At 38.5% G+C, this 27,539-nt stretch overlaps 1 protein-coding gene across 1 annotated transcript in view; it reads left to right on the top strand.

The window, feature by feature from the left end:
- Positions 1-27,539, top strand: part of ACACA (acetyl-CoA carboxylase alpha) — a 260,973-nt gene that overhangs the window by 108,023 nt on the left and 125,411 nt on the right. Inside the window, exons 25-29 of the mRNA XM_007947891.2 lie at positions 10,034-10,147; positions 11,371-11,484; positions 12,474-12,563; positions 15,818-15,936; positions 25,336-25,359. Of these exons, the coding sequence (XP_007946082.2) occupies positions 10,034-10,147; positions 11,371-11,484; positions 12,474-12,563; positions 15,818-15,936; positions 25,336-25,359 (461 nt within the window). The remainder of the gene's footprint in view (positions 1-10,033; positions 10,148-11,370; positions 11,485-12,473; positions 12,564-15,817; positions 15,937-25,335; positions 25,360-27,539) is intronic.

Here is a 27,539-nt window from a genome sequence, read left to right as displayed (position 1 = left end):
CATACAGCAGTTCACATACACTTTGTCTCATGACATTGACTACAATTTAACTCAATGCAACAGCTCCCCTCCCACTTCCTCCTGATAGTTACCTCTTCCCTGTGTCCATCCCTCCCTGCACTCCTGCCCCCTATGCTGTGTCCCTGTGCATAAACAGCCCTTCTTTCTCCCATGATTGTTCTGTCCAAGGAGTCTATCTACCTCAGGTAAATGTTCAACTCATAGGCCTGTCTTTTGTTTGTCTAGAAGCCACAGGTGTAGTTTCCATTCCAGACCTGAAGGGCAGCTAGGAGCCATAGTCTTAGTGGTTCCACCAGCTTCTATCAGACCAGCAAACCTGGTCCCCCTTTTTTCCCCCCCAAATGATTTTGAGTTTTGTTCCACATTGTTCTCCCTCTCTGTCCAAGATCTGCTACACAGATCCCCCCCCCTTGAGTGTTTGACATTGGTAGCCAGGCACCACCTAGTTCTTCTGGTTTCATAGTCATATAGGCTGCAGATCGCATGGTGTATCAGTCACGAGGACTAATTGTTTCAGTGAATCTTTGGTTTTCTTCATTCTTCTTTGCTCAGGACGAGGAGAGACCCATCGTTGCATCTGGATGGCTGCTTGCAAGCTTTCAAGATCCTACTTGCCATAGTAGGAGGTGGAGCATTGTTTTGTGCAGTATGTTATGCAGTTGAGCTTGATGTCCCCTGTGACTATGGTGCCGAGCCCACATGTTCAACTACTCGCTCTGTCTTGGTAGCTGGCTGTGACCAAGAAGTGACTACAACCTTGTCCCTTGTCAGCTCTACTATACACCTGGAAATTGTTACAGAACATACAAATACACTAGTAGAACCATTGTCTGCCAACCCTATATATGGTCTTGGGTATACTCCCTGCTTCACAGACATTCCTAATAGTTCAGCCTGTCCACTCATCTATCTACCCATATACCCATGTTTGCCTTCACTGGCAACACAGTACTACTATATGTGCAAAAGGGTCGTCTTTGTTGCCTATACCTCCCATGTTCTTCTTTATGCCTTCCTCTTCCTCAATACCGCCATGTTTATCACTCACATTTAGTACATTTCCCTTCTCTTCACCAAAACCAATATTTAGCTCTACCTGTCTAACAGTGTTCCCTCCCCTCCCCTCCCCCCCCGGTAACCAACAAAGAAAATTTCCTTCCATAGATAAACCTTTCCTTGACTTTTACAATAAGGGACTAATACAATATTTGTCCTTCTGTGATTGACTTATTTCACTCAGCTTAATGTCCTCCAAGTTAATCCATGTTATGCGGTGTTTTTGCAGATTCTACGTTATTCTTTAGGGTTGCATAGTATTCCACTGTGTGTATGTACCAAAGTTTGGTTATCTATTCCTCAGTTGATGGACACCTTCCATCTTTTGGCTATTGTAATAATGCTGGGATGAACATGGATGTGCATATGTCTGTTCTTGTCATGGCTCTCACTTCTTTAGGATATATACCTAGTATTAGAATGGCTGGGTTACACAATACTTCTAATTCCAACTTTTTAAGGAATTGTCATATTGTTTTCCACAGTGGTTGTACCATTTTACAGTCCCAGCAGTGTATGAGAGTCCCACTCTGTCCACATCCTTGCCTGGATTTGTTATTTTGTGTCTTGTTGAACTTTGCTACTAGTTGCTGGAGCAAGATGATATCTCATTGTTGTTTTGATTTGCAGCTCTGGTAGCATAGTGCCTAAGGCACTTGACTGCTAACCAGAAGGCTGGCGGTTCAAATCCACCAGCCACTCCTCGGAAGGAAGGTTGGGCAATCTACTTCCGTAATGATACTGCCTTGGCAACCCAAGGAGGTGTCGCTATGAGTCAGGTCCAACTCGACGGCACATAACAACAACAACAACAAATAACTAATGATCATGAGCATTTCTTCATATGTTTGTTGGCTGCCTGAGTATCCTCCTTGGTGAAGTGTCTATTCGTGTCTTCTCCCCATATTTAAGTTGGATTATTTGTCTTTTTGTTACTGAGGTGTTGGAGTTTTCCATAAATTCTAGAGATAAGTCCCTGTCAGATATGTCATTGCCGAAAATTCTTTCCCAATCTGTAGGTTCTCTTTTGACTCTTTTGGAGAAGTATTTGGAAGCACATAAGAATTTAATTTTGAGAAGGTCCCATCCATTTAGTTTCTCTTCTGCTGTTTGTGCATTTTGGGTTATGCTTGATAGTCTATTTATGCCATATATTAGGGCCCCTAAATTTGCTCCTAGTTTTTCCTTGAAAAACTTCATAGTTGTAGGTTTCACATTTAAGTCTTTGATCCATCTGTAGTTAGTTTTTGTGTATTGTGTGAGGTACAGATCTTGTTTCATTTTTCTGCAAGTGGATATCCAGTTTTGCCGGCACCATTTATTAAACATTCTCTTCCCCATTTAATGGATTTCAGCCCTTTGTCAAAGACCAGCTGACCATAGGTCGATGGATCTATTTCTGGGTTTTCAGTTGTATTCCATTGGTTTATGTGTCTGTCGTTGTACCAGTACCGGGCAGGTTTGACTACTGTGGCTTTGAAAATTTAATTTATTCTTGAACTTCATTGGTCCCTTTTTATTTACATGAAAATCTATGCTGAAGATTATTATATTGATAATAGATATATACTTTAGTCATCATAGCCTGGCAAGTGTGAGAATTAGTAAATAAGTGGAACTAAGGGACAAAGCTGGTAAAATGTGAATGTGACTAATGTACATTTGACCAGTGGGTGGAATTTTTATGTACTTAAGAATTTTAAAAGATGATTTATATGTCCTTCACTTTTAGATCTCTTTGGTTGAGTTAATTCTAGGTCTCAAAACAATAGAATTTTTCTTAGAGTTCCGTATCCCCATGGTCTTGAGCAATTGTTTTGCTATTGCATGTTTATCTGTTTTTGGAACTATAGTACCTTTTTACTCCTAGAGAGTTTTCATCTTTGTTCCTTAGTGGAATTGCCATTCTTGGTACCTTAATTTTTATCATTTTTTCTTGGAGGAAAACAACATAAATATTCACCGTGATTTTTTTTAATTTCGTATTTCAGAATGAAGGGAAACTATCTACCTCACATTTTAAGAGAGGATTTTTCTTTTATAGCCTGCATCTGAACTATGTCCCTGGTTAACAACAATGCCACTCACTCAGTTCCTGGCCTCTAGAGAATATAACTTTTTTTTTTTTTTTTTTTGAGAATAGCCACTTTTACAATATTTAGTTACCAAAAGAGTTCATTACCTTTGCTAGGCTAGAATGGCTAGATAGTGGGGAAACCAGAAATGCCTTTGAAAGGAAGAAAAAAAGAAAAAGTCAGCACTTTGTAGTATTTCAGGTTTCTCAAGTGGCAGGTTTCAGGAAAGAATCTTTTTCCCTATTAGTCAAAGGAGAGAAATCTCTGAATATTTAGCTTCTTTTTTTTTTTAAATTTATTATAAGGATTGTTAATTCTTATTTGAATAAAGCCACAACTTTCTGGCAGAAATTGGTAATGATAAAAGGGTAGAGGAATCCATCAGTTTGGGCCTAAAATGCAGGAGAATTTGCCTTCTTGGGAGCTAATTATGGTGGGGTTTTCATTTTATTATGATTACCTTTTTAAGAACCTAACAGTTTTCTGCACTAAAAATAGACCAAAGCCCAGAATCCTTGGAGCAGCAGAAGAGTAATGATCGTCCTAGACTGTCGCTGGGTTTCTTAAATTCTAATTTGTAAGATATAGGGGCTTGGCTCGCTCCTTTTGCGGAGTGATTGTAAGTAACGCTTGCCTTAAGAATCTCATTATTGGAACACGGAGCCATATTTCCTCTGAGAATTCTGGAGTAGCTTTGAGCCGGGGCTGTTCATTTCTCAAGTAATCACGCTGGTGTGATGGAGAGAGAAAATGGCAGCTGTTCGGAGCTCAGGCCTTCAATTTTCTTCAGAGTCCAGTCACTCAAGTGTGTAATTACACGGGGGTGCTGCAGAGGCGTTGGGCCCTGTCAGAGAGCTGGTTTGAGGCTTTGCTTTCTGCTCTTGCCAGGCAGGACAGGCAGAAGCCAATGGGACTCGGACTTGCTGCTGTTCTTTTTTCCCCCCACTTTGTCATCCTGATTACTTCACCTGCATGGATGGGACCCAAACTTTCTTTCCAACAAGCTGAGCTCTTTGGAGAAAAGAGCTCCTCCTTAATGTTTGTGTTTGGATGAACAGGACTGGGAAGAGGAAGATGAACGATGTGAACCATGAAGACAGATTTGCCCTTTTGTTTTTCTTTTAAAAACAGGACAGAACTCAGTAAACATAAGTAGAATCTGTAGGCTTTCACACTATTTTGAAATATTAGTTATTTTCACTGTCATCTTAGAGATTTAGAAATCACAAAGTTAACTGACAAGCTTGAGCACAGGACTAGTTGTCAGTGACTTGTGGATCAGGACCTAAAGCTCCGAAGGGCTCTTTTCTGATTGGGCATTTCTGAATGCCAGACATCTTCTTTCTCCTTTCTTCTTTGGCAATATTCGGACCCTCCCCCAAACACACACATCTGCATTAATGCTGCGAGTAGCTGGATAAAAGCCATTTTAGCTGTTTGGTTACTATTTCTATAGGTTTCCTGTCTTTAGTGCATGTCGCTTAGACATGGTGCCATTGTGGTTTCCCCAGCTTATGCTCTCTGCTGGTTCCTCTTTCTTTTCTTACTTTGGCTTCCTGATTGATGGTTACGTGCCTGCATTCCGGTCTGTGCTTTCTAAAAGTAGGAATATTGATGGTGTGCTTTTGAACCTAGAAGAGGGATTAAGGAGAAGGAAAAAAACAAAAGGTTTCTGAGTATCAGTGGTACTAGATGTGGGGCTGCTCCAAGTTAAAGAGGTACCTTCGTGCCTCCACCAGAACTCACTGCCGCTGAATGGATTCTGATTCATGGTGACCTCTCCTTGGATTTCCAAGGTGGTATCTCTTAGAAGTAGATTGCCCAATCTTCCTTCTGAGGAATGGCCAGCCTTGTGGTTAGCAGTCAGATGCCTTAGGCACTATGCTGCCAGCTCTCCTTCAAGCCCTCCAGGTGTTTATAACTTGCCTACTATACTGGTAACTTGCCTCAAGGACTTTTGAGCAGGTTTCTTCTTCTCTTTCACCTTAACCAGAAAACAAAGTATCAAGTAGAATGCTAAGTCAGCTTTCTTCCAAATAGGAAACACTGTGCTACAACTAAAAACAAAATCTTTGGAAGGCCAGGAATGAATTTATTTTTTAAAAGTTCTTATTTCTTAAATTTAATCTTCTAGGCAAAAGCTTAGAGCTCAGTCTTTTGTTTGTGCCTGTTTAGAGATATTTAAGGGACTGCTTAGCCAAACGAAGCAATTTTGTTGTTGTTAATTGCTGTCTAATTGGTCCTGATTCATGGTACCCCAGGTATGCAGAGTAGAACTGTTCCATAAGGTTTTCAAGGATGGGACCTTTTGGAAGCATGTTGCCAAGCCTGCCTTCCAAGGCACCCCTGTGTGGGTTCAAAGTACCACCCTTTTGGCTAGTAGTCACACGCTTGACCTTGTACACCTCCCAGGGACTTCTAAGCAAATAAAAATATCAACATCTGCATAGTATCTAAACAGCAAACCATAAATTCTATAGCCACTTACATTCTGAGACATCTTTCACTGCTTATATTTTATTTCTGGTATGGGCTATGTGAACATGCCTCCTTACGAATAACGCTATGCATGTGAGCCTGTGATTTGGTTTAGACAGGAGGTATTTCAAAAGTTGGTCAGCATATATTCTTCCTTCCCAACATGGTTGCAAGTAATCTTGTCCATTATGTAAGTAAAGAGTTCTTTCTCCCAAGCTTGCTGAGTGAGGGTGATACTAACAATATCTTATTAGACTTGTTCCATGACATCCTTGGAATGTCCAAAAGTCCACCTGTGATGACTGGAAGATGAACTGTGATAAACTGGAACTACCAGTTCATTACTGATAATGGGATTACTGCAACATCTAGTTGAACAAGTTAATATCTTAAGAGTATTATTACATGTTAGATCAGTCTTTTCATTCATAGTTGCCTTCCTCAGAGGGAGTTCATGCCTAGGGTGCTAAGAACAAGTTGAACTATATTGGGGTTTTCTGGTAGTCAGTTGCTTAACTTTGGTTGTGGTGTTGGCACTTAAGCATGTTTTGTATATTTCTGCAGACCTAAGATAATCCAAATAGTTTGCCACCATCCAGGTTAAAAATAAAAGCAAGAAATAAATGTGTTATGCCAATCTTAATCATTGCTGAATAATAATGTTCACTTTGACCTACATTTATACGGGTAACCTAAAATCCAAAATCAGCAAGTAGGCTCTTTAAATAAACCTCTTTATGTTGAAGAAACATATCTGCTGACATAAGCCATCATCTAATGGCATTGTCACAAAATGTCCAGCAAGATTAGATGTCCTTTTACCCAGAGGAGCCTACTTCTAAGATAAAAGAGACCATAAGCTTCCTGTTGGATGTTTGAATCTTAGGATGGGTAGTTCTGAAGAGCAGCGTGGTCCTCTATGGTGGTTTCTTTCAGTACCAGAACACTATGTCTAGATCAAGGACAAGAGAGGGCTGAGAAAGTTACTCTACACATACTTTTCTATTGCCAATCATTTTTTCTAAGTACTAATGATGACAGTGGAGAAAATAATATTTGAGGGGAAAATTTCTAAGTAAGGATAAACTAATGGTATGAGTGGTTTTTCCATACTGTGTTTGATATTTCCCATCCCAGAAGGGTCGGGTTTCTATACTTTATCATAAGGAGCCCAGGAGAGTATCAGCTGGTGATAGTATCCATAGTTCACTTTTCTTACAGGTACTGTTTCTTACCTACTTCTCTCTCACTCTCTTTCTCTCATAGTGGAAAGATTAAATGAAAAAGTGGTTTTGAGTATTTTGCTTTTTAAGTTAAACCATGATCTATAGTTAGGCAAGAGAATTACTCCATTTTTTCTTTGGTTTAGTTTAATTTTGAAAGGTAAACCTGCATTTGCTTTTATGGGGAAGCATTCCATATCAAATCTGATAAAAGTAAGGAAGGTAAATAGTATTCTTAACTTGGTCATGCTGGCTATTGTTAATATTGAGACTGTACTCCGGCTACTGCAGAGTAGCTGAACTGTGATATTACCCAAGACCCTTGTTATATTTTCACATCTTTCAGTGGATCATTCTGATGATTGAAAAGAGTTTCTCTCACAAAGGAATATGTTTTTTTCTGTTAGAAACCTTGTGGAATCCCTGAGTGGTACAAATGGTCAGTGTACTTAGCTGTTAACCAACAGGTTGGAGGCTCAAGTCCACCAGAGGTGCCATGGGAGAAAGGCCTGGCAGTCTCCTTCCAGAAAATCGGCCACCGAAAGCCCTATGGATCCCAGTTGTATTCTGACAGACTTGGCATTGCTATGAGGCAGAATGGACTCAGCTGTAACTCTTTGTTTCATTCGGACTGCTGAGTAAAGGGGATTTAGGTGGCAAAAACATGCTTTACTTCTTTACTCACTGTAATTTACTCATGCTTTCCTTTCCTTTTATGGTTTTGTCTTTGCTGATTGTATATATTCCCTTGAGATTCTATTTTGCTTATTGTTGTTATGTGCCGTCGAGTCAAACCCAACTCATAGCGACCCCTCCTTGGGTTTCCGAGGCAGTATCACTACGGAAGTAGGATTGCCCAACCTTCCTTCCGAGGAGTGGCTGGTGGGTTTGAACCACCAGCCGTCTGGTTAGCAGGCAAGTGTCTTAGCCACTGTGTTACCAGAGCTCCCATTTTGCTTATTGTTGTTGTTGTTGTTATGTGCCGTCGAGTCGGCCCCGACTCATAGCGACCCCTCCTTGGGTTTCCGAGGCAGTATCACTACGGAAGTAGGATTGCCCAACCTTAGTTCTCAGCAAAAGATAAGGCTTAGTTGCATTTTCCCCCCTCCTTTGCATTTATGCTCTAGGACCAGTGGAACCAGTCCTTTAGCTAAGACTACATGTTCACTTTAATAGTAGCATTTCTTCTTCCACTCAAATGAGTGAAATCCTGCCTTAAATGGGTGAAAACAATATCTTCGCTTCCTTACGTATAAATCCCATAATGTATCTAATCACTCTGGACACTTAGAGTAGACACTTGGTAGACTGGGGAACCAGAAGGTATTTCCTACTTGATGGTGTTTAAGAAGTCATCTTCTCAATAATATTTGAGCTAGCATAATGATGTTGAGTATTCCAGAAGTGTTTACCTTGTGATGTGGGAATGGTAGGGGTTTTGGAAAAAGTGTTTTGGTAAATGCACATCTGCCCCAAAGGCCAAAAGTCCCTAGCCTTTATTTAATACTCCTGTGACTAAAGACAATAAAAAGTATCCCTAAATAGGAGATTCTTCTAGAAAAGAGCTGACGGTCAAGGTAGAGAGAAGAATAAAAAGCAGCAACAGGAAGGCCTTTTGGGATCTTGTTGTCTTCATGTCCCATTCATAGTGCAAGAATAAGGTTCACTAAAATATACAGCCAATTATTTCAGACTCCAAGTAGAAGGAACTATACCTAAATGTGTGTATTTTGTATAAACCAAACCAGACTCACTGCTGTCGAGTTGATTCTGATTCACAGCAACCCTATAGAACAGAGTAGAACTGCTCCATAGAGTTTCCAAGGCTGTAACTCTTTATGGAAGCAGACTGCCTCATCTTTCTCCTGTGGGGCAGCTGGTGGGTTTGAACTGCAAGCCTTTTGGTTAGCAGCTGAATGCTTTAACCACTGGACCACCAGAGCTCTTTCTATTTTAGAGAGTGGTATAAAGAACTACTACAAATAGCTCTAGTTGGACAAAGTATTTATGAAAACCAAATCTGCAGCTTTATCAGTTTAGTTGAAAATTACATGGGTAATTGGTAAATTTAGGGAGTAAACTGATCTTCCACTAGACCCCAGAAGAATTCTTTCTCTCAAAATATGATTGGGTTTTTTTAAAAAAATTTTTACAAGAGGGACCCTTTTTTTTGTGTGTGTGTGTGATTTGGGTGAAAGTTTACAGAACAAATTCGCTTTCCATACAGCTGTTCACACACATTTTGTTTCATGACATTGACTGCAATTCCCCACAGTGTAACAGCTTTCTTCCCACTTCCTCCCCACAGTTACCTCTTCCTTGTGTCCTTTCATCCCTTGCAATCCCACCTATGAACTGACTCCCTTTGCAAACAATGCCCTTCTGTTTTCCTGTGATTGATCACTCCAAGGAGTGTTATCTGCCTGATGTGAATGTTCAGCCCGTATGCCTGTCTGTTATTTGGCTGGAAGCCACAGGAGTGAGTTCAGTTCCAGACCTGAAGGGTAACTAGGGTCGGAAGGACCCAATTCTGAATAAACCATGGGTTCTATAATATGAGGTCATTATCCCCTGCTAATCCAGTTAGCATTGACCGTATTTAGATATAGTGAAGTAATTGTTGGTACAGTGAGATGCAGAATTCCCAGAATATGAAAAGGTATTTTTATTTAGTGTGTGTTTATAAGTGAATAATTTGCCCTTATGTTTCTGTTTTGCATCCTCTTGGGATGCTGAACATTTGGTTTATGGAATGAAAACCACCATTTGCTTTATATTGCCTTCCTGCCAAAAGTGGAAGAAGGAGCCAGAAGGCCAGTTTAGTCCCTATATTATTTAAAAGCTCTTAAAACTTTGAGACATCATCTGTTATTTCTTCCTCAGTATCCCCTTGGCCACTTTTAATGGTCTCTGATGATTTCTTCTGCATGTTAAAAAGGGTAGTGTTGATTTATAAAGAAACACATTAGGAGTTTTGAACCTGAATGACTGAGAGATTTGGAGTTCTTCTTAGCAGTCACCTCCTGTAAGATCTCTTTAATCATTTGTTTAAGATAAAAATAACAGGACTTGTGCATTTTCTTGTTAATCCAGCCTTGTCTACTTTGATTTTATTCTCTTTCCCCATTTCAAAGTCCTATACCTTGGTTCTTTTTAATCTATATATTCTTTAACAATTAGGATCAGTTGTGTGGCCGAGACCCTACTCTCACTGATGAGCTACTGAATATCCTCACAGAACTAACTCAACTCAGTAAGACCACCAATGCCAAAGTGGCACTTCGAGCACGTCAGGTAAAGATATTTATTTGTTGGTTATAGTGATGGAGGAATGGTTTTCATAGGTTGGGCTGTCCTAGACACCATGAGCTTTTTTTTAAGTCAGTCACCTTAGAAAGACCATGCAATTTTCTGTGTATATTGCATTACCCTCAGAACAAATTTTTTCATGTGGCATATGCTTTTTAAAGATAAAGGAAAAGATTAACAAGAGTCTTATTAAATAGGAGCTCTTTCCTCATTAAGAAATCCTGGTGTCATTCCCTACCCTCCCTTGTAACCCTGTGATAGTAAAACAGAGTCAGGTGGAAGAAAGGAAACTGAAGGGAGGAAATTGACTCAAAGGGAACTTAGAAGCAGATGGAAACTTTTAAATGTATAGGGAAAAAAATGAAGTGTAGAAAACAAAGATTATGAAATGAAATCTTGGTCTCAAGCAGTCGGACCAAACCCAGAGAATCCAGTTAGTTTCACCCTGAAGTCTTCATTTCCATTCCAGAAGGCTTCAGCAGGGAGGCTGGGAGTTGGTGTTCCCTTTGTGTTTCAGTGCCGGGCATCGACCAGGCAGCAGCATTGAAGCTGTTCAATGACCTTCTGCTTTCTCTACAATTGTATCCATGTCACTGAACTAACTCAGAGTTATTGAACCTCTCAGTGACCTGCTGAGGATATTCAGGCCCTCCCGTGTCCCTGTTTGTTTGTTTGTGACACTGCTTTCACAGTCTCTGCCCCTCACATGCATTGATGTTACTTCCTGATGCCTTCTTGGTGCTGAGTGTCTGAGGTTGTCAGAGCAGCTTTTCCTAGTCTGTCTGTCTACTTCTAAGTTGGAAAAAGCTAGCTAGATCTGCCTCAGCCACCTTTTCCACAGCTGCTCCCTGCCAGAGCTGATTCCCAATTAACAGCTAGTCATGCAGTCCCCAGGACTAGCAGCTTTGCAATGGTAAATCATATGCACTGATGGAACTTGATCGAAGCTGTTTTCTCTCCCTTCCCCCTACCTCCATGGGAAATTGCCCACAACACAAATCATGGTGAGAGTCAACTGAGATTCAGTATTTGATGGCACTGGTTCTATGTTACAGGACCTAGAAGTTGTTTCACTTGGTCTCTGTTTTATCTTTGATGCCTGTACTTACAGACTTATATTTATTGCTTTTGTATCAGAGCTGCCTAATAGGAGCCTAGAATAATCACTCCCTCAGGAACTTAGGCCTCTTATTTTGCTCTCACTCTAGGTTCTTATTGCCTCGCATTTGCCATCATATGAGCTTCGCCATAACCAAGTGGAGTCTATCTTCCTATCAGCTATTGACATGTATGGACATCAGTTTTGCATTGAGAACTTGCAGGTATATATATAACCCTTTTCTACCACTCTGCACTCTTGTCCCTTTTATGCCCAAGCATAGTTTAATCAATCAGTCAATTTTGATTTTCAATGTAATGAAGCTTCATAATTTGATTTTTAAAAATGATTTATGTTAATATTTTTTTCCACAAAAATGCTGGTAGAATTGTGGTTTAGGTTAAAAACCAAATAGGCTTGTCTTGACAAAAGTCCTACTGCAGTCTTCACCTCTTACGCTTTTATAGAAAAAGGCATTCTAGGTCAAAATTCAGTCGCAGCCTTTATTGATTTCTGATATTTGAATCAGATCTATACATAAATAGTTGTTATCCTTCTAGAAGCAAAGCTATTTAAATATGCTTTAATTTTATTTTAATGCTTACTATTAAGTTTATAAACAGCCAATTTTATCATAGAGTATTGGCTCATTTTATTACAAATTGGAAAGAGTTTGACTGTGATTTTTTAAACAGCATTATTTTCTTAGGGGTGACTTTATTTTTCTTCCTGGAACCATACTATTGTTATATCTGACAAAGGGACTCTTCAGACTTTTGTAAGATTTCTTTCCAGGGAAACCAGGAACAGAATGGTGGTCTTTGCTTTTTTGATCCATACTTGAAATCTGGGAACCACAGGTTTATCATAGTGGAGTTATGAGACATTTTTTAAGGAGTACAGTACAGGTACATGTCAGAAAGGATAATAATAGTCATAAACACTTATAATGGCATGCAATTAATACATCATTTTAAGGCTTTTATATGTATTAAAGCATATAACCCTCACAATAGCTCTTTGAGAACAGGAACCATTATTTTTCCCAGTTCATAGCTGAGGAAACTGAGGCACAGTGAGGTTAAACTCATATATGGTATTCATTAAAAAGAGTTCTTAGGTTTCATTAGCTGCTTCCAATGCCAGATAGTATCTATTGAAATTGTTCTTTTTAGGAATGTAATGGTTTAAGCCTGTCTTTATACTTTCCAGAAACTCATCTTATCTGAAACATCTATTTTTGATGTCCTGCCCAACTTCTTCTATCACAGCAACCAGGTAGTGAGGATGGCAGCTCTGGAGGTTAGTTTTTATGGTAATGTGACATTACCTTTTTCTTTGTTTATCGCTGATTTCCTCTGTCCATTTGATTATCATATCAATTATTTTTCTGTGATCTTAAGGCTTTTTAAATTCCTTTTTTTATTATTATAAAAATATAGATAACACAGTCTCTACCAATTCAACATTTTTCACATAGATAATTTAGTGACGTCAATTATATCAGTCAGTGTTGGTTGTTAAGAATAGTCGTCTTTTCCTCTGAAATAATAAATACTGAAACATAGTCTTACCTTACTCAAGTGTTTCATCTGAACTAATCACTAGCTTCTGGGTCCAATCACAGAAAAATAGCTGCTAGCATTTTTCAGTAGTCTCTATTTTCCAGGTATTTGAATTCTCCCATTTCATAATGAGTTAGTCTTCCCAGTAACACAATGAATGAAAAAACATGACTAATCAGAACATGTGTGACCTTACATGTTATGATTCTGGCCAGATTAAAATTTTAGTTATATTTTGAATCATCAAGCAGCTCTTAAGAAATATTTCCTCATAGGAAAGAAAATGATAACATTTAATGGACTATGTTTCAGTTGCTTTATTTTTCTCAGTTAAGCTACTTACCTTATGAAGTAAGAAGAAAATGTGACTCTGAGAGGTTAAGTGACTTGTCCAAAATCACACAGATAATAAGTAGAGGGTCTGCATGTGATCTCAGATCAATCTGATTCCAAAGACTTTTGTCTTGATAGCACATTGCTTGAGAAAGCACAAAAATTGTAGGCCCTCAACGCTGCTGTAAAATTGCGAAGTATAAACAGTAGGTGTTAGTGAGGATGTAGAAAAATTGCAGTCCTTACCCACATTGCTGGTGGGATTGTAAAAGGGTACCACCACTATGGAAAGCAGTTTTGTGGTTCCTCAAAAAGCTAAACATAGAACTACCATATGACCCAACAATTCCACTCCTAGCTATATACTCAGCAAAATTAAAAGCAAGAATGCCAAAAGATACTTGTTCACCAGTATTCATTGCAGCCCTATCCACAATAGACAAAAGTTAGGGACAGGCCAAATGTTCATCAACAGATGAATGGATAAAAACAAAATGTGATACATACATACAATGGAATATTACTCAGCCATAAAGAGAAATGAAGTCCTGATACAACATGGATGAACCCTGAAAACATTATTCAGAATGAAATAATAAATCAGTCACAAAAGGACAAATATGCCCATGTAAATTGACTGTGAAGTGGGTGAGTTTGGGCTGATGGTTTTTGCCTGTTGTTGTTTCTTCAATGGTTGAATCCATTTAGTGTGTTTTAGATACTATATATTAAATTATGCCTTACTGCTTTTGCCTAGGATTAGGGACTTAATCTTAAAAGATCCAAAATTGATTTTTGGGCATTGGGAGAAATAAAACAAAGATGCAAGATAGTAAAAAGAGTTGAATTGTACAGCAACTATTTCTGTCTTCTGTCTTCACTCATTAAATTGCCCAGAATCAGTGCCTCTCACTTTTCTCACTGCTTGATTTTGTCTTTTGTTGAAATGATGATCATGCTTAAAAACTTAGTATCTGTGGTTCTTCTATATGCTCGCTTTCACTCCAGATCAAACCTTCACTTGAGTTTAGGCTAGTGTGGAAGAAAGTTTATGGTACACCTAGAGGTGTGCAGTAATGTATCAGATAAATGTTTCACTGCTATTTGTAAGGTTTTCAGTGGCCAGTTTTTTCAAAAGTGGATGGCCCCATCCTTCTTAGTCTGGAAGTGCCATGGAATCAATGGGTGACCTTACTGATTCTCAAAATGCTTGGCATAGCATCCAGCCTCACAGCAACATACAAGCCACCGCAGTATCACGAACTGAAAAAACGAGTGTTTGAACAAAATAAGGGATGGTTTAAAATAAGGAAGGGTGTGTATCAGGGTTGTATCGTTTCATCATACTTATTAAATCTGCGTGCTGAGTCAAATAGCTCAAGAAACTAGACTATATGAAGAAAATTGTGGCATCTGGATTGGAGGAAGACTCATTACAGTCTGTGATATGCAAATGACACAACCTTGCCTGCTGAAAGTGAAGATGATTTGAAGCACTTATTGGTGAAGATCAAAGACTACAGTCTTCAGTATGGATTATATACCTCAACTTAAAGAAAACAACAATCCTCATAACTGGACCAATAAGCAACATCACAATAAATGGAGAAAAGATTGACATTGTTAGGGAATTCATTTTACTTGGATCCACAGTCAACTCCTATGGAAGTAGCAGTCAAGAAATCAGATATGTTGCACTGGGCATATGTGCTGCAAATGACCTCTTTAAACTGTTGAAGAGCAAAGATGTCATTTGAAGACTAAGGTACACCTAACCCAAGCCCTGGTATTTTCATTTGTTTCATATGCATATGAAAGCTGGACAATGAATAAGGAAAACCAAAGAAGAACTGATGCCTTTGAATTGTGGTGTTGGCAAAGAATATTGACAATATCATGGACTGCCAGAAGAACAGATTTGTCCTGGAAGAAGTGTGGCTGGAATGCTCCTTAGAAGCAAGCGTGACCAGAATTCATCTCACCTACCATTCCCTGGAGAAGGGTGTCATGCTTGGTAAAGTGGAGGGTCAGAGAAAAGGGGAAGACCGTCAACAAGATGGATTGACACAGTGGCAGTAACAGTGGGCTCAAGCATAGCAAGGATCGTGAGGACGGTCCAGGACCAGGCAGTGTTTTGTTCTGTTGTACACAGGGGTTGCTGTTAGTTGGAATTAACTCAATGGCACCTAAAAACAACCACAACAGAGGTGTCTAGTAGATGCTGGCTGGTTTTGTTTCCATTTGATCATAGCTACAGTACTAAGGTCAAAACCAAGCCCTTTGCCCTTGAGTTGATTCCAACTCATGGAACCCCTCCATAGGGCGTTTGTGGCTATAATCTTTATGGAAGCAGATCTCCAGGCCTCTTTCCTGCTGTGCCACTGGGTGGGTTTGAACCACCAAACTTCTGGTTAGTTGCTGGTGTTCTGGTTAGTCAGCATAAATCTAAATCGTTTGTACCACCCAGGGACCTTTTAGTATTAACACTCCAACTTTGAGTTAAACCATACCGTATACAGAACCTTGAAACTCCTTTCACCACAGACCACCTTTGTCTACATCAGATACCTCTTTTCAAAACTGTCTTTTCCCTGAACACACTATCACTTTAGTTTCTGTTTTTGAAGTGTATCTACTGAGGATTATTTTTTTAACCAGGTATATGTTCGAAGGGCTTATATCGCCTATGAACTTAACAGCGTGCAACACCGCCAGCTTAAGGACAACACCTGTGTGGTGGAATTTCAGTTCATGCTGCCCACATCTCATCCAAACAGGTAAATTTGAGCTGGCATTTGTACCTGAGCAAGCCAGAGCTATGTCAGGAGGGTTAAGGGAAATAATGGTATAAGAACTCCATGGTTTTTTTAGCTAGAAATGTGGAGCAGAGAATGAACAGATGTGATCCATGGATGAAGAGCCTCTTGGTGTCTGCTTCTTCTGATCTTTAAGAGAGAGAAAGTGTGGTCTAATTCACATAAAAATCAGCATTACTCCATTTATTCTTGCTTGTTTGTATTATGTCATTGAGAAAACATTGAGGTGTTTTTTTTTTTTTTTTTAAATTTAAAAAGAATTTACTAGCATTTTACTTACAGGAACATTATCAGTAAATCATTCTTTTTAACAGTTTAAAGTCAGCAGATGGAACATAAAAAATACCTTAGGTGGAATGCTTTGCTTTTCTGTATGTTCATTAGGGGTTGAGGTTATATCTAAGCCCGTTTCATTATCTCCCTAAAAACAGACACCTTAATTTAGCAGTTGAAATTCAGTCTGTTTTTAAAGATCACATTTCAGAACGAGTTTTCTTAAATTTAAGTAAATTACTTAATTATACCATGCCAATTCCATTTCTCCATTCCTAAGCCCTGTAAAAAATAAAATGTACTTTTGAAAATTTCATTATTGCTGTGACTTTAAAAGGAAAAGACTTCATTTATTGTATCCTCCTTTTAAAAGCATACTGAGACCGTGAAAGTCTAGGCATTCTACCCACAATACGTTCACCTTCTCCTGTATTTTCATTCTTTTTAGTAATACCACAGGAAATATAAATACCACAGCCAATCTTAACCTGCCCCCCTCCATTTCTTCTTTATGGCCTTTGGTTCTTCACTTTGTATTACAGAGTACTCTGTCTTAGGGGATCCTTAGTTATAGACACCAGAAATAGTTTTGTTCTGAATTGCCACTTCACCCAAAGCAATAGAAACCCTTTCTTGAGACAAAGAAATCTGTGATGAGACTTTTGGCCACTGGATGCCACTGTTGATCCAGCAGAGGTCAGCAGAAGAGCAGTGGCGTCTTCAGAAAAGTACTTGTGTTCTTTGTCTCAGAAGATCCTTTCACTTCGGTACCTCAAAGATACCTTATGGCTTGCAGAGAAAAGCATATATCCTTGATTTAGCAAGCATCTCTCAGTACATTTTTTCCTCCACGGATTTCAGAATCTCATTTTCTAGAAACGAATGGTTGTCCTTCAGCGAGCGGCAAAGCACTCATGGCACACACGGGCTCAGCACTCAGTCTTCTTTCTTTCCCTGCATTCCTTGAATAATTGTGGAGAACTACACGCCATACTTAACGCTCTTTGTAATCCTCAGGACATTCTCCTTTTCTTCTTGCTTTCCACTACCTCTGCCCTTCGGACAGTGATTTGTAGGCAGGCTTCAGGGCTGCTTCTGATTACCTTCCCTTGTCATCTCATTCCTCGTCTTTCTGAATTGTTCTCCCGGTCCTACTTTTTAATTTGAGGATATGTGTCCAGTTTGGTGAGGAAAGAGTGACTGAGGAATGAGAGAAATTCTTATTAACTGCTTTGGTAAGAAATCTTTTTCACCTTTCCACATCACGATTTTGAATCTCTATTACTCCTGATGTAGTTTCAAAACTTGTCCCTCCCAACATCTGAGCATATGCACCCATATGGGTAGAGGCCAGACTTGAACAGAACTGTGATCCTGTAGTCTCTGTATATGGAGGTCTTCCTTGGTTGTGTGTGTGATTTTTAAAGCTGATGGATTTACTAGTTTTGTCATTAGCATTATTAATTGGTGTATGTATGAAGGTGAAGATATGGGCAAAATGGAGAAGGAAAAATAAAATAATCTTTCTGAAAACCAGAAAGATATTAAAATTGCTTTAATGTTTATTTTGTTTTTTAAAGATCCAAAGCCCCTTTGTTAGGATAGGAATATAAAATAGTCAGATTTGATCATAAAATGATAAGTTAAATTTTACAGTGTAGCTTATTTAACAGTTATTGTAAATTTGCAACTTGAATTTACTTTTATAAGATTTTGTGTTTTTTTATAGTTGTCTTTGTCACAATTGAAATATGGCCTGATAACCTCAAGAAAAGAAACCTAGATTCTTCACTAATTTTTGAGCCAAGACCAAACTTTTTTTCTAACTCTGATACTTTTCTTTCTTTGATTACTGTTTCAAACAAGCAGGTAATAAGCATAGTGCTTCTTCTTCAGAAATAAGTTGCTAGAGACCACCAACCACTGTCCATTCCACTTGTACTCCCTTAAGGCTCAAGGACATTGTTTTGTCCACTAACTTCTAGACTAAGATTCTTAATTAGTGATGTGCCTCGGTATTATCTGGGGAATATTTTGAAAATACACACATTGGGACCTTGACTCCTGAGATTCTTGATTAAAGTCCAGATGAATACTATTTTTAAAAGCCCCTCTGATAATGCTGATGAACACCTACAGTTAAGAATCATTACCTCCAGACTAGCTTTGTCCAATAATTGTAATTTAAATTTTCAGTTGGTTACATTTAACAGTGTATAAAGAAACAGGTGAAATTAATTTCATCCACATTTTGTTTTAAGTCAGTATATCAATATCATTTCAACATATCATCAATAGAAAAATTCTATTCTTTTTCTGGATTAAGTCTTTGAAATTCAGAATATTTTTCACTTATAGCACATCTCAATTTGGGCTAGCCATGTGCTTGTGGCCACCATTTTGAGCAGTGCATTTCTCAAAAACACACTGCCGTCAAGTCGCATCTGACTCATAGCGACCCCTCCTTGGGGTTCTGAGGCGGTATCACTATGGAAGTAGATTGCCCAACCTTCCTTCCAAGGAGTGGCTGGTGGGTTTGAACTGCCAGCCTTCTGGTTAGCAGTCAGATGCCTTAGGCACTATCCCCCAGGGATAAAAAAATATAAATTAACTAAGACAATCACAAATAAAGAAAACACTGACTCCTCTTTGCTTTTTCTTAATAGTTACAGGAATTACCCAAATTGATATTATAGATGGTGCATTACAGTCGTTTTCCATGCTTTAAATATTATTCAGTGAAAATAAACAAGCATGTGCACGTCTTCTTGTATGTATTTTATTTATCAATACAAGGCAGAATTTTATGAACATTTATTTCCTAATTAGGGGTAACAGACCAAAAGTTCTTAGAGGGTAAAACAGATATTTTGTTTAACCAATTTGTTACATTTTCTTTCATGGCATTTGATCTTCACATTCCTAGCCAGGCATTCATTTGAAGTAGAGTAAATTTGTCCAGCAAATCCTTAGAAGTGAGTATCTTGTAAGCTGTAATATCAAAGCAAGACTACAGTGTCTTGTTTATGGGGTCACCTAATGGAATTCCATTCCTGCAGTTTTTGAATAGAGATTTAGCACTTCTCTGTCTGCAAACTGACAGCAACAGAGTGTATTTTCAGGAAAATGCCTTAGGTACGTACGTTTGGATTAAAGATCTCGGTCCCATTAGGACCTATTTTGATTTTTGGAGAAGCCAAACACTAACAGTTGCCCTTGCAAATGAGATTGGCATCCTCTAGGGGAGAAGGACTCCTTCTTAGCATATTTGGGCAGTTACTGTGTGGCCAACACGTTTGGGATCCTTTTCATTTCTTGTTATAATTTATTAATAGAACTTTATATTGCTTGACATTTAGTTATTTTTCAGTATAATAGTTATATTTTTAAATATAATTTGACTATTCTTTTCTAGTACTCATCTCTTTTTTTTTTCCAACGATTACTAAATACTAATCTGTTCAGTAATTGGTACCCACCAGCCACTCCTCGGAAGTAAGATTGGGCAGTCTACGTCGGTAGTGATACCACCTCAGAAACCCAAGGAGGGGTCGCTGTGAGTCAGGGCCGACACAATGGCATGTAACAACAACAACAGAATACCAAATAGTTCATTCCTAACCTCTGTGACTTGCTGCATCACCGTCCTTTCTATGTAGACTTCACTCAGAGCACCTGTTATCTTCTTCTTGCTCTTCAACCCAAGGCTTCCCAGTTTTTTCTGGTAACTATAGTTCCAACTTATTTGTCATCCCAGGTCTTATTTATTCACTTAGGGAAGCTCTTGGTCTAGATTTACTCTTTTCTTCTTAAATTCCCTTCAGTTAAATAGTAGCTGCAGAGATTTTCCTGATATAGATATAGTTGGAAACCTGTATATGTGATACACATGTATGTTTGTATGTAAGTGTTTTTCATTTTTTATTTTCCTAGCATTCACAAGTTATGTCCTATTTTGTGTGAATTTTTTTTGAAGGCAGAAATTTTTACTGTATGTGTGTGTATGTGGTTTTTGTTTGTTTGTTTTTATTTTTGGTGACAGGTGATTTGTAGCCAGCTAGCAGTTGTTTTTAAAGGAGAAGTGACTGGGTTTGTTCAGTCGTCTTCATGGTGCAGGAATAATCAGAGTAGCTGGTCCACACTAAGAGAACATTTTTATTATTATCCCGATTTCCAGGACCTAATTCTCTTGTCTAAGATTCCATCAGTCCAGCTCTTTAGTGAGTTAAACCTGTATTTTACATTGATTAACCCTAGAGCTCAGGCTGTATTGTTCAGCTTATCTTTTTATTTTTTTCCTCCAGTGAGACTCAGGGTTTAGAGTGAGATGTATGTGTGTCTTTCTTTTTTCCCCGTTCTGAAATCCTAGTTTAGCCATCACTAGTGCTGGTGATAAAAAACATGTCACACCAAAGCATCATACAAACATATATAAAGTATGTTATCCCATAATCTCTATGGCTATGCATATGTTTCTGTAATGACAGTCTGGGAGTATAAAATTTAAAACTTGAAATGATTTTCATAAGTAATACACATCACTGAATGTGGTTAATTTTTAAAAAACTTTTACTTTGTCAAATAAGGATCATCAAAGTTGATAAAGGAGATAGAAGTTTACATTGTTTATGTTAGTACATATATAATGGGTGAGGACCTATTGGTGTTTATTTTCACTTATTTCATAAATGGAAATCCACATCTTACTTAAGTTTGGTTGCAGTGCACCTTCTGCTATTTGCTGCTTGTGAATTTGGCCACCTGTGTTATAATGTTTTAATTCAAGCACTTTCCTTTCCTCATGTCTTTTATCCAGAAGAGGTCGGCTCTGTACTTCTCTGATAGCACATGTTTTGTCATGACTGAGTTTAAGCTGCTGGGCACCTTTGGTGTTAAGCTGTTGGTGGACTACCTTCTTTGTGAAGAAGGTTAGAAATCAGAAACCATCCATATGACTAATCAGCTGCTTGCTGCTCTTCTTGAGGATTCTGATAATCTTTGACCCCCAGACATTGGACTCCACTTTGGACTGTACTGAGACACTCAAAAGTCATGCAACTTGTAGCATTTTTTAGCAGTGGGAGCACTTGGTTGGAGTTAGCAGGCCAGAATGAGCTATAAATAAATAAAATCCTTCAGTGCTTGCTTGCTTCATTCAGGGTAGTCTGCTGATAAGATGCAAGCGTCTGTCAGAAGAGAAGATTCTCAGCAGGTTTAAGTGCTTACCAAAGTGCTTTCCTGTATCCATGGTTCAGCTTCTGGTCTCTGCTGTGTTATTTTGGCACTATAGACTTGTAAGATTGGAGAGTTGAGTTTAAAACTCTCAATATATCATTAGGGTAGCCCAAGGTCCTTTCTTGTCAAGGAACACTAGCTGATCCCAAGGGGAAGGAAAAGCAGAATCCAGGGCACCTGTAAATCCCTATAGTTTTGTGCTGTGGGTTTGTAGCTAATTATACAGCAGGCAGCAGTAATATGCTATAACCCTGTTGGCATACTTGTTTCAGAAAGAGTAAAATCTTCCGACAGAGCAAAGAAGGGGCTTTGGAGGGGTTGCAAATGAATGACGCAATGATCATTTTATTGTAAACTAAAGCTCTGCAGTAGAATCAGGGCATCTGAACTGCAAGGGGATGGGGAGAGAGATGCCAATAGAAATACATGGTGCAGATGTGTCTTACAGCTCTTGATTTGGATTCTCCTGCAGAAATACAGTCACACAAGAAGACCACCACTGGTCACAGCCAGTCAAATTGCTCTTTCTCCTATGCTACTGCTGTTAGTGACTGCTAGTAAGTTATTCAGCCGACCTCTTCTGATTCTGCTTTGCTGCCTGATATCAAAAGATTTGCCCTATACTGGCTCTCAGTCACAGCTTGATGTAACCATTGCTTGTTTGCATGCATCCCCATCATTTTCATATGGGTCCTTTTTTTTTTTTTTTTTTTTTTTCCTCCTCCAAGTTAGAAAGCAAAAGAAGCAGGGGCATTTTATACGATAGAAGATTTATGTAGGCCCTGCTAGAATCAAGCAAAATGAAATTCAGCTGGAAGGGATGGTAAAAGGCTCAGAGAACTTGTGACTGCTGAAGAAGTCAGTGTTCCTTAAATTAAAGAGGGTTCAGCTAGCAGGCGGCAACTCTGACTTTGCATTCATATTGAAGCTGGCTCACCGGCCATTCTGGGCAAGCAGATCAATAAAATCAGAGGTGACTTAATGCCAAGAACCTCAGAATTCAAAGGATTTTTCTTGTCCTTCTTTAAAGTCTGTATTGATGTGGAGTGCTATCCTTAGGAACCGAGATGAGAAAATTTTTTAGTTTATGATACCATATTGAACAGTGTCCTTGGAAAGCATCCTCTTCAGTTTCTCAGTTATCACACCTCTAAAATGGAGCTAATATACTAGAAGGAAAATGATGTCAACATTTTTCACAACATTATGACTGAAGAGTTATCATGGTAAAAGTACTTTGAATAGCCTAAACAGCAAACTTCTCAGAAGTGAATTTTTTTCATTTACATATTTGAAAATGTAGTTGATTGCCTTATCAGAGATTGAGCAATTTGACTATCTATGCATGATAAATATGCAGTGGAATGGACCAAAACAAAAAGAGCTCTGGTGGCGTAGTGCCTAAGGCACTTGACTGCTAACCCCCGCAGGCTGGTGGTTCAAACCCACCCCACTCCTTGGAAGGAAGGTTGAGCCGTCTACTTCCATAGTGATACCACCTTGGAAACCTAAAGAGAGGTTGCTATGGGTTGGATCCAGCTCGATGGCAGTGAGTTTACAGTGGAATGTGGCAGATTTTATTTTATTTTTCGCTACATAAATGGAATATTTGACTCATATATAATCTTTTCCTTCGTTATTTATTTTGTACAGGCCATGAATCTAGCTTATGGATCTACTGTGTATCACAGTAGTGCATAATGTGCCATATATTTCATATTCTCAAGTATACAATAGCCCCTGTATAGAGTAACAGAATATATAAATGATCATTATGATTATGGCTAAGTATTTAATTGATAATACAGAACTTACCTTTCTGTCCTTGCTCATCTCCCTTAAAACCCCAAAGTTTATTATTCCACCAAAGATGATAACCTAGCTCTAAACTTACTTTTTATATCATTGATTTAGGACCATTCCCTTAAAAACAGGAGATATTGAGAGTTTTTATTTTTCACCCCGTACTGTGTAGATGGTTTAAATTCCTATAACAGGGCAGCAGGGGGCTCCCTATGAGAGCTTGAGAATTGGTCATGGAGAAGGGCTGGCATCTTGTTCTTTTCAATTCAGGTCCTTTTCTACTGAAAACTTGGCTACCTTCCTGTGAAGACTCCCTGAGGGATTAGACCATTTTATTAGTTTAAGAAATGGGTTAACAGTTGAGAGAGATTATACTGATTTCTAAAGTCCAAAAGCTTGGATAGATAGAGCCTGAGATTACTTTGGTTGTAGGAATCTTCTCTCTGAACTGAGGTTCATGTAGGAAATTGTTCAGGTGACCCCTTTCTTTAGAATCCTGTATTTCTTAAAAGGAAGATTTTCCTGTATTCTCATTAGTCTCTGCAGTTAGTTTTCTGCTTAGCTACACCTCCCTCTGCCGCAGAACCTGTGTTGATAAGAGCTAAGTGCCTTATAACTAAGAATCTCTTGTAAAATGAAACCCATTCCCCTGAGAGACAGGCTCAAGAAATCCAAACAGCAGAGGTTCAGGTTTCTGCACTAGGCGGTTGCTCTTGCTGCCTTACGAATTCACTCTGTGATACAGGTTTGATGCAAAGAGCATTGCTACTCACAAATCACATGAGGTGTACAGTTTGTGTGCAATGATATGTCACTGCTTTTTATTTATATGGCCGCTCAGTCTATTCTGCTCCTTTCACTGCTTTAGAAAGTGCATCATTTTCCTCCCTCTATCCTCCTTCCCACATATCATCAGCACCACCCACTAGGTTCTGCCCATTAAGACCTCTGTGTGCCAGAAAAGCCCAACAATGATTAAATGCTGATAAAAGAATGTTAGAAGGTTAAGATATCAACGACCAACCCTCTTAAAATACCCCTAAATTGTGGGTGGTAAGTATAAATTTGCCTTTTTAATATTGAAAATCAAGGGGTTTTTTTGTGTGTTGTTTTTTGTTTCCTTTCATTTGAGGAAATGACTAATGTCAAATTTTAAAAAAAGAATTATTGGTATCAAAGAGGCTGTAGGAGATTTGCCTTGCATTTTCTCCTTTTTAACCTAGTCTCTCTTTCATGATTTTGGGACTAACTAAATTGAGGTAAGGTTTTATTGATGAGAGGCCTAGAGTTTTTAATTTTACAACAATTTTAAGAGCTCATGTTAACTGTAAATGCATTAAATTTAAAAAGTATCAATCAATTAATGTTAACAAATTCTGTCGCTCTGGTTATAGAATCAGTTATCATTACAGTACTGCATTAGTTTTTTATTCTGTAAGTGCCTATGGTACATAGTACCTTCTCTCTCCACCACCCCCTCCCCCCTATTTTATGGCAGGAAAATCATGTTTAAAGAGACTTTACTGAATTATTTTCTTTGGAGGATACCTTGTAAGTCTACCACATCCTGAAAAACAAGTAGAATGGGAGGGAGTATGAAATCAATTTCTCTGGGCTCTCCATATTACACTTTAGATAAAATAGAATAAGAAAAAAGAGTCTCAAATCTTGTCTAAGCATATTCTTAAGAATTATATTTTGTGTTGAAGCTTAAGGTAATATACCAGCTTAAATGAATTTTCATCAGCCTATATTTTACTGCTACTCTGCATTATATTTTGTAATACAGCTTTTTTTCTTTAAAAAAAAAAAAAAGGTAAATACATTTCAACCATTTCCATCAACAGCTGCTGTAGTGAGGTAGGTCAGGAGGCATGCCTCTGTGGAAGCACCCAGGGGTTGAAAGGTAATGAGCACTTAATTATGTCTACTGAATGCCAGAGCTGCCAAGCTGGAGCTCCTCAGGACTGGTCTGTATCTACTCTGACAATTCTTTTATTATGGCCTTCACTAACCTATCAGTAACTAACTGTGGTTGTTTAATTACAGAGGGAACATCCCCACGCTAAACAGGTACCGTATGTTAAGTTTCTTTTCCAATTAAAAACACCTTTTTATTGTAACTTAGAATAGTGAAACTAGGAAGAAATAACACTACTCTTGATAAGTCGTTTGCTTCTCTTAGGGAGTCCTCAGCTCTCCTGTGAACACACTAAATTATTCTCTCTGTTTGAAAACATGTCTTCAGCTTTTCTTCAATTGTTCAAAAAGCAATACTTGAAAAGCCTCAGTCTGGAAAAGCTCCTATCTTGCTATATTTGTAGGCAGTTGGTCCACCTGATGTGCAGCTTTGCCGGAAACACCTTCTCTTGCTGCATTCTCAATTTCTAGATTGGGGCTTTCAGAGAAGAAACCTCTAAGGTTACACCTGTCCTGTAAATTGGTCACAATTTTGTCAATATATACTTTCTCTCATTTGTTTCTCCTTTCAGAGGAATGCAATTCCAGAAATAGCTGATCTCTTGTTTTATCAGTTTGTTAGCTATTTTTCTGAAGTGTTTTGTTTTAGACCTATAATTAGATTAATATTGGAAAAGTATATTTGAATTTTGATATGTGTAACCCTATGAAGAGGTCTCAGGCCAATGTAACACAAGTGATATATTAGTATTTTGAGTTCCTCCTGACCCTGGACCAAGCAAGGCAACGCAATGCAAGTTTGAGAGGATAACAATTCTGATTGGAATTGAATCCACAAAGGACTTGAGGAGTAAGTTGGTGGCAAGCTCTTAGTAGATCATCAATTGTACATTGAAATTTATGTAGGCTTGTATTTATTCTGGCCCTCTCCCTTTAAAATATTAAGTAATCAAAACTGAACATGGCTTTTAGAATTCAGTTTAGATGAGGAGAAGAAAGGCAATGCTTTTATCTGGTCTTATCTGCCTGCCTCTGGCTATCCTGGCCCATGAGTGTTATAAAGGAAACCAAATAGTAGGTGTTTCCCATGGGGTTCAGTTTTAGTGAAAAAGATATTTAACCCCCTGTTTGCCACAAATACAGCCATTTATTTAGCTTATTCAGAGGGTTGTGTTATCTGCAACCCTCTTACCTTTCCTGTCTTATACGAGGCAGGTAGAAGACATAAAACACCTCACAAACTTGCTCTGTCAGTGAAAATATCTGGTGATCCTAGAAAAGAGGAGAATGATAGATAGCATTTCTGAGTTAATACAACTCTGAAGTCCAGTTTCTAGTGAACACCATATGTAAGACTTGCTTGATGTGTCTTTCATTTGTTTGTTTCATTCATGGTATCAATGGTTTCCTCTCCCACTCTACCTTTTCATTGTCTAGTACTGTCAAAAGATGAAGTACCTTTTTCATTGTCCTCATTTGCCAAAGGAATGAAAAATCCGAGTGTCAGTCTCTATAGTCTGTGTGAGCAGCATTTCCATCCTATAAAGAATTCCATTGCCTTTAATAATTTTGATTTGCAGTAGGGTACAGTGCATACCCGGATCTCAGATCTACATTGCTGGCTTTCTTCCCCCTGTGACCCTGCAGGTGGTGCACTTCAAGGAGATTTTTGGGCAGCTTCCCAAAGTTGGGTTGCCATTGCCTTACTTCAGATCAGTATGCTGGTAACATATCAGGCAAATTCTGGAGGCGTTCTTCAGCTTGGTCCTTCCTAAGAGGCTCTCCTAATTGACTAGGCAATCAGAAACAATTTACAGAATTATTTATCAGTACCTACTGCTGAGGTGCATCAAGTAATATACAGATTCATTATGTTTTCACATTGAACAAATCAGTTCTCTTCAAGCATCTTCATTCAGCAACAGGGTGTCACGCTTACACATACTTTGAGACCCATGCTCTGCCCTTTGGCATCTTGTTGGGAATTAAGGGTAGAAGTTGTTATAGAAGTTTTTAAATACAAAAAGGAAAATTTGCAATTAGGGGTTGAAAAATTTCTCAAAAAGGGGAGGAGCTACAATCCTGATAATTACCATTTCTGTCAACCTATTATGTTCCTGAGCCGTAGTGGGTTTTTGAAAAATATTAGTAATTGTTTACTAAACCATTCCAAATGACTTAACTAGAGTTGATGTTTTGTATCTATATCTGAATACTTAATTATGATGCCTAGAGAAAAATGCCTTTAAATATTGCAGAGTTGTAACTCATTTGGCTTGCTTACTTCCTTTTAAGAAGAGACTGTTAGAGGGAAAGGGAAGATGCAGGATGGT

Source organism: Orycteropus afer, unplaced genomic scaffold (assembly GCF_000298275.1).
Source record: "Orycteropus afer afer isolate SDZICR_OR568_19922 unplaced genomic scaffold, OryAfe1.0 scaffold00196, whole genome shotgun sequence".
Taxonomy (NCBI): domain Eukaryota; kingdom Metazoa; phylum Chordata; class Mammalia; order Tubulidentata; family Orycteropodidae; genus Orycteropus; species Orycteropus afer.
The sequence above is the reverse complement of the archived record's forward strand: the minus strand, read 5'-3'. Positions and strand labels throughout refer to the sequence as shown.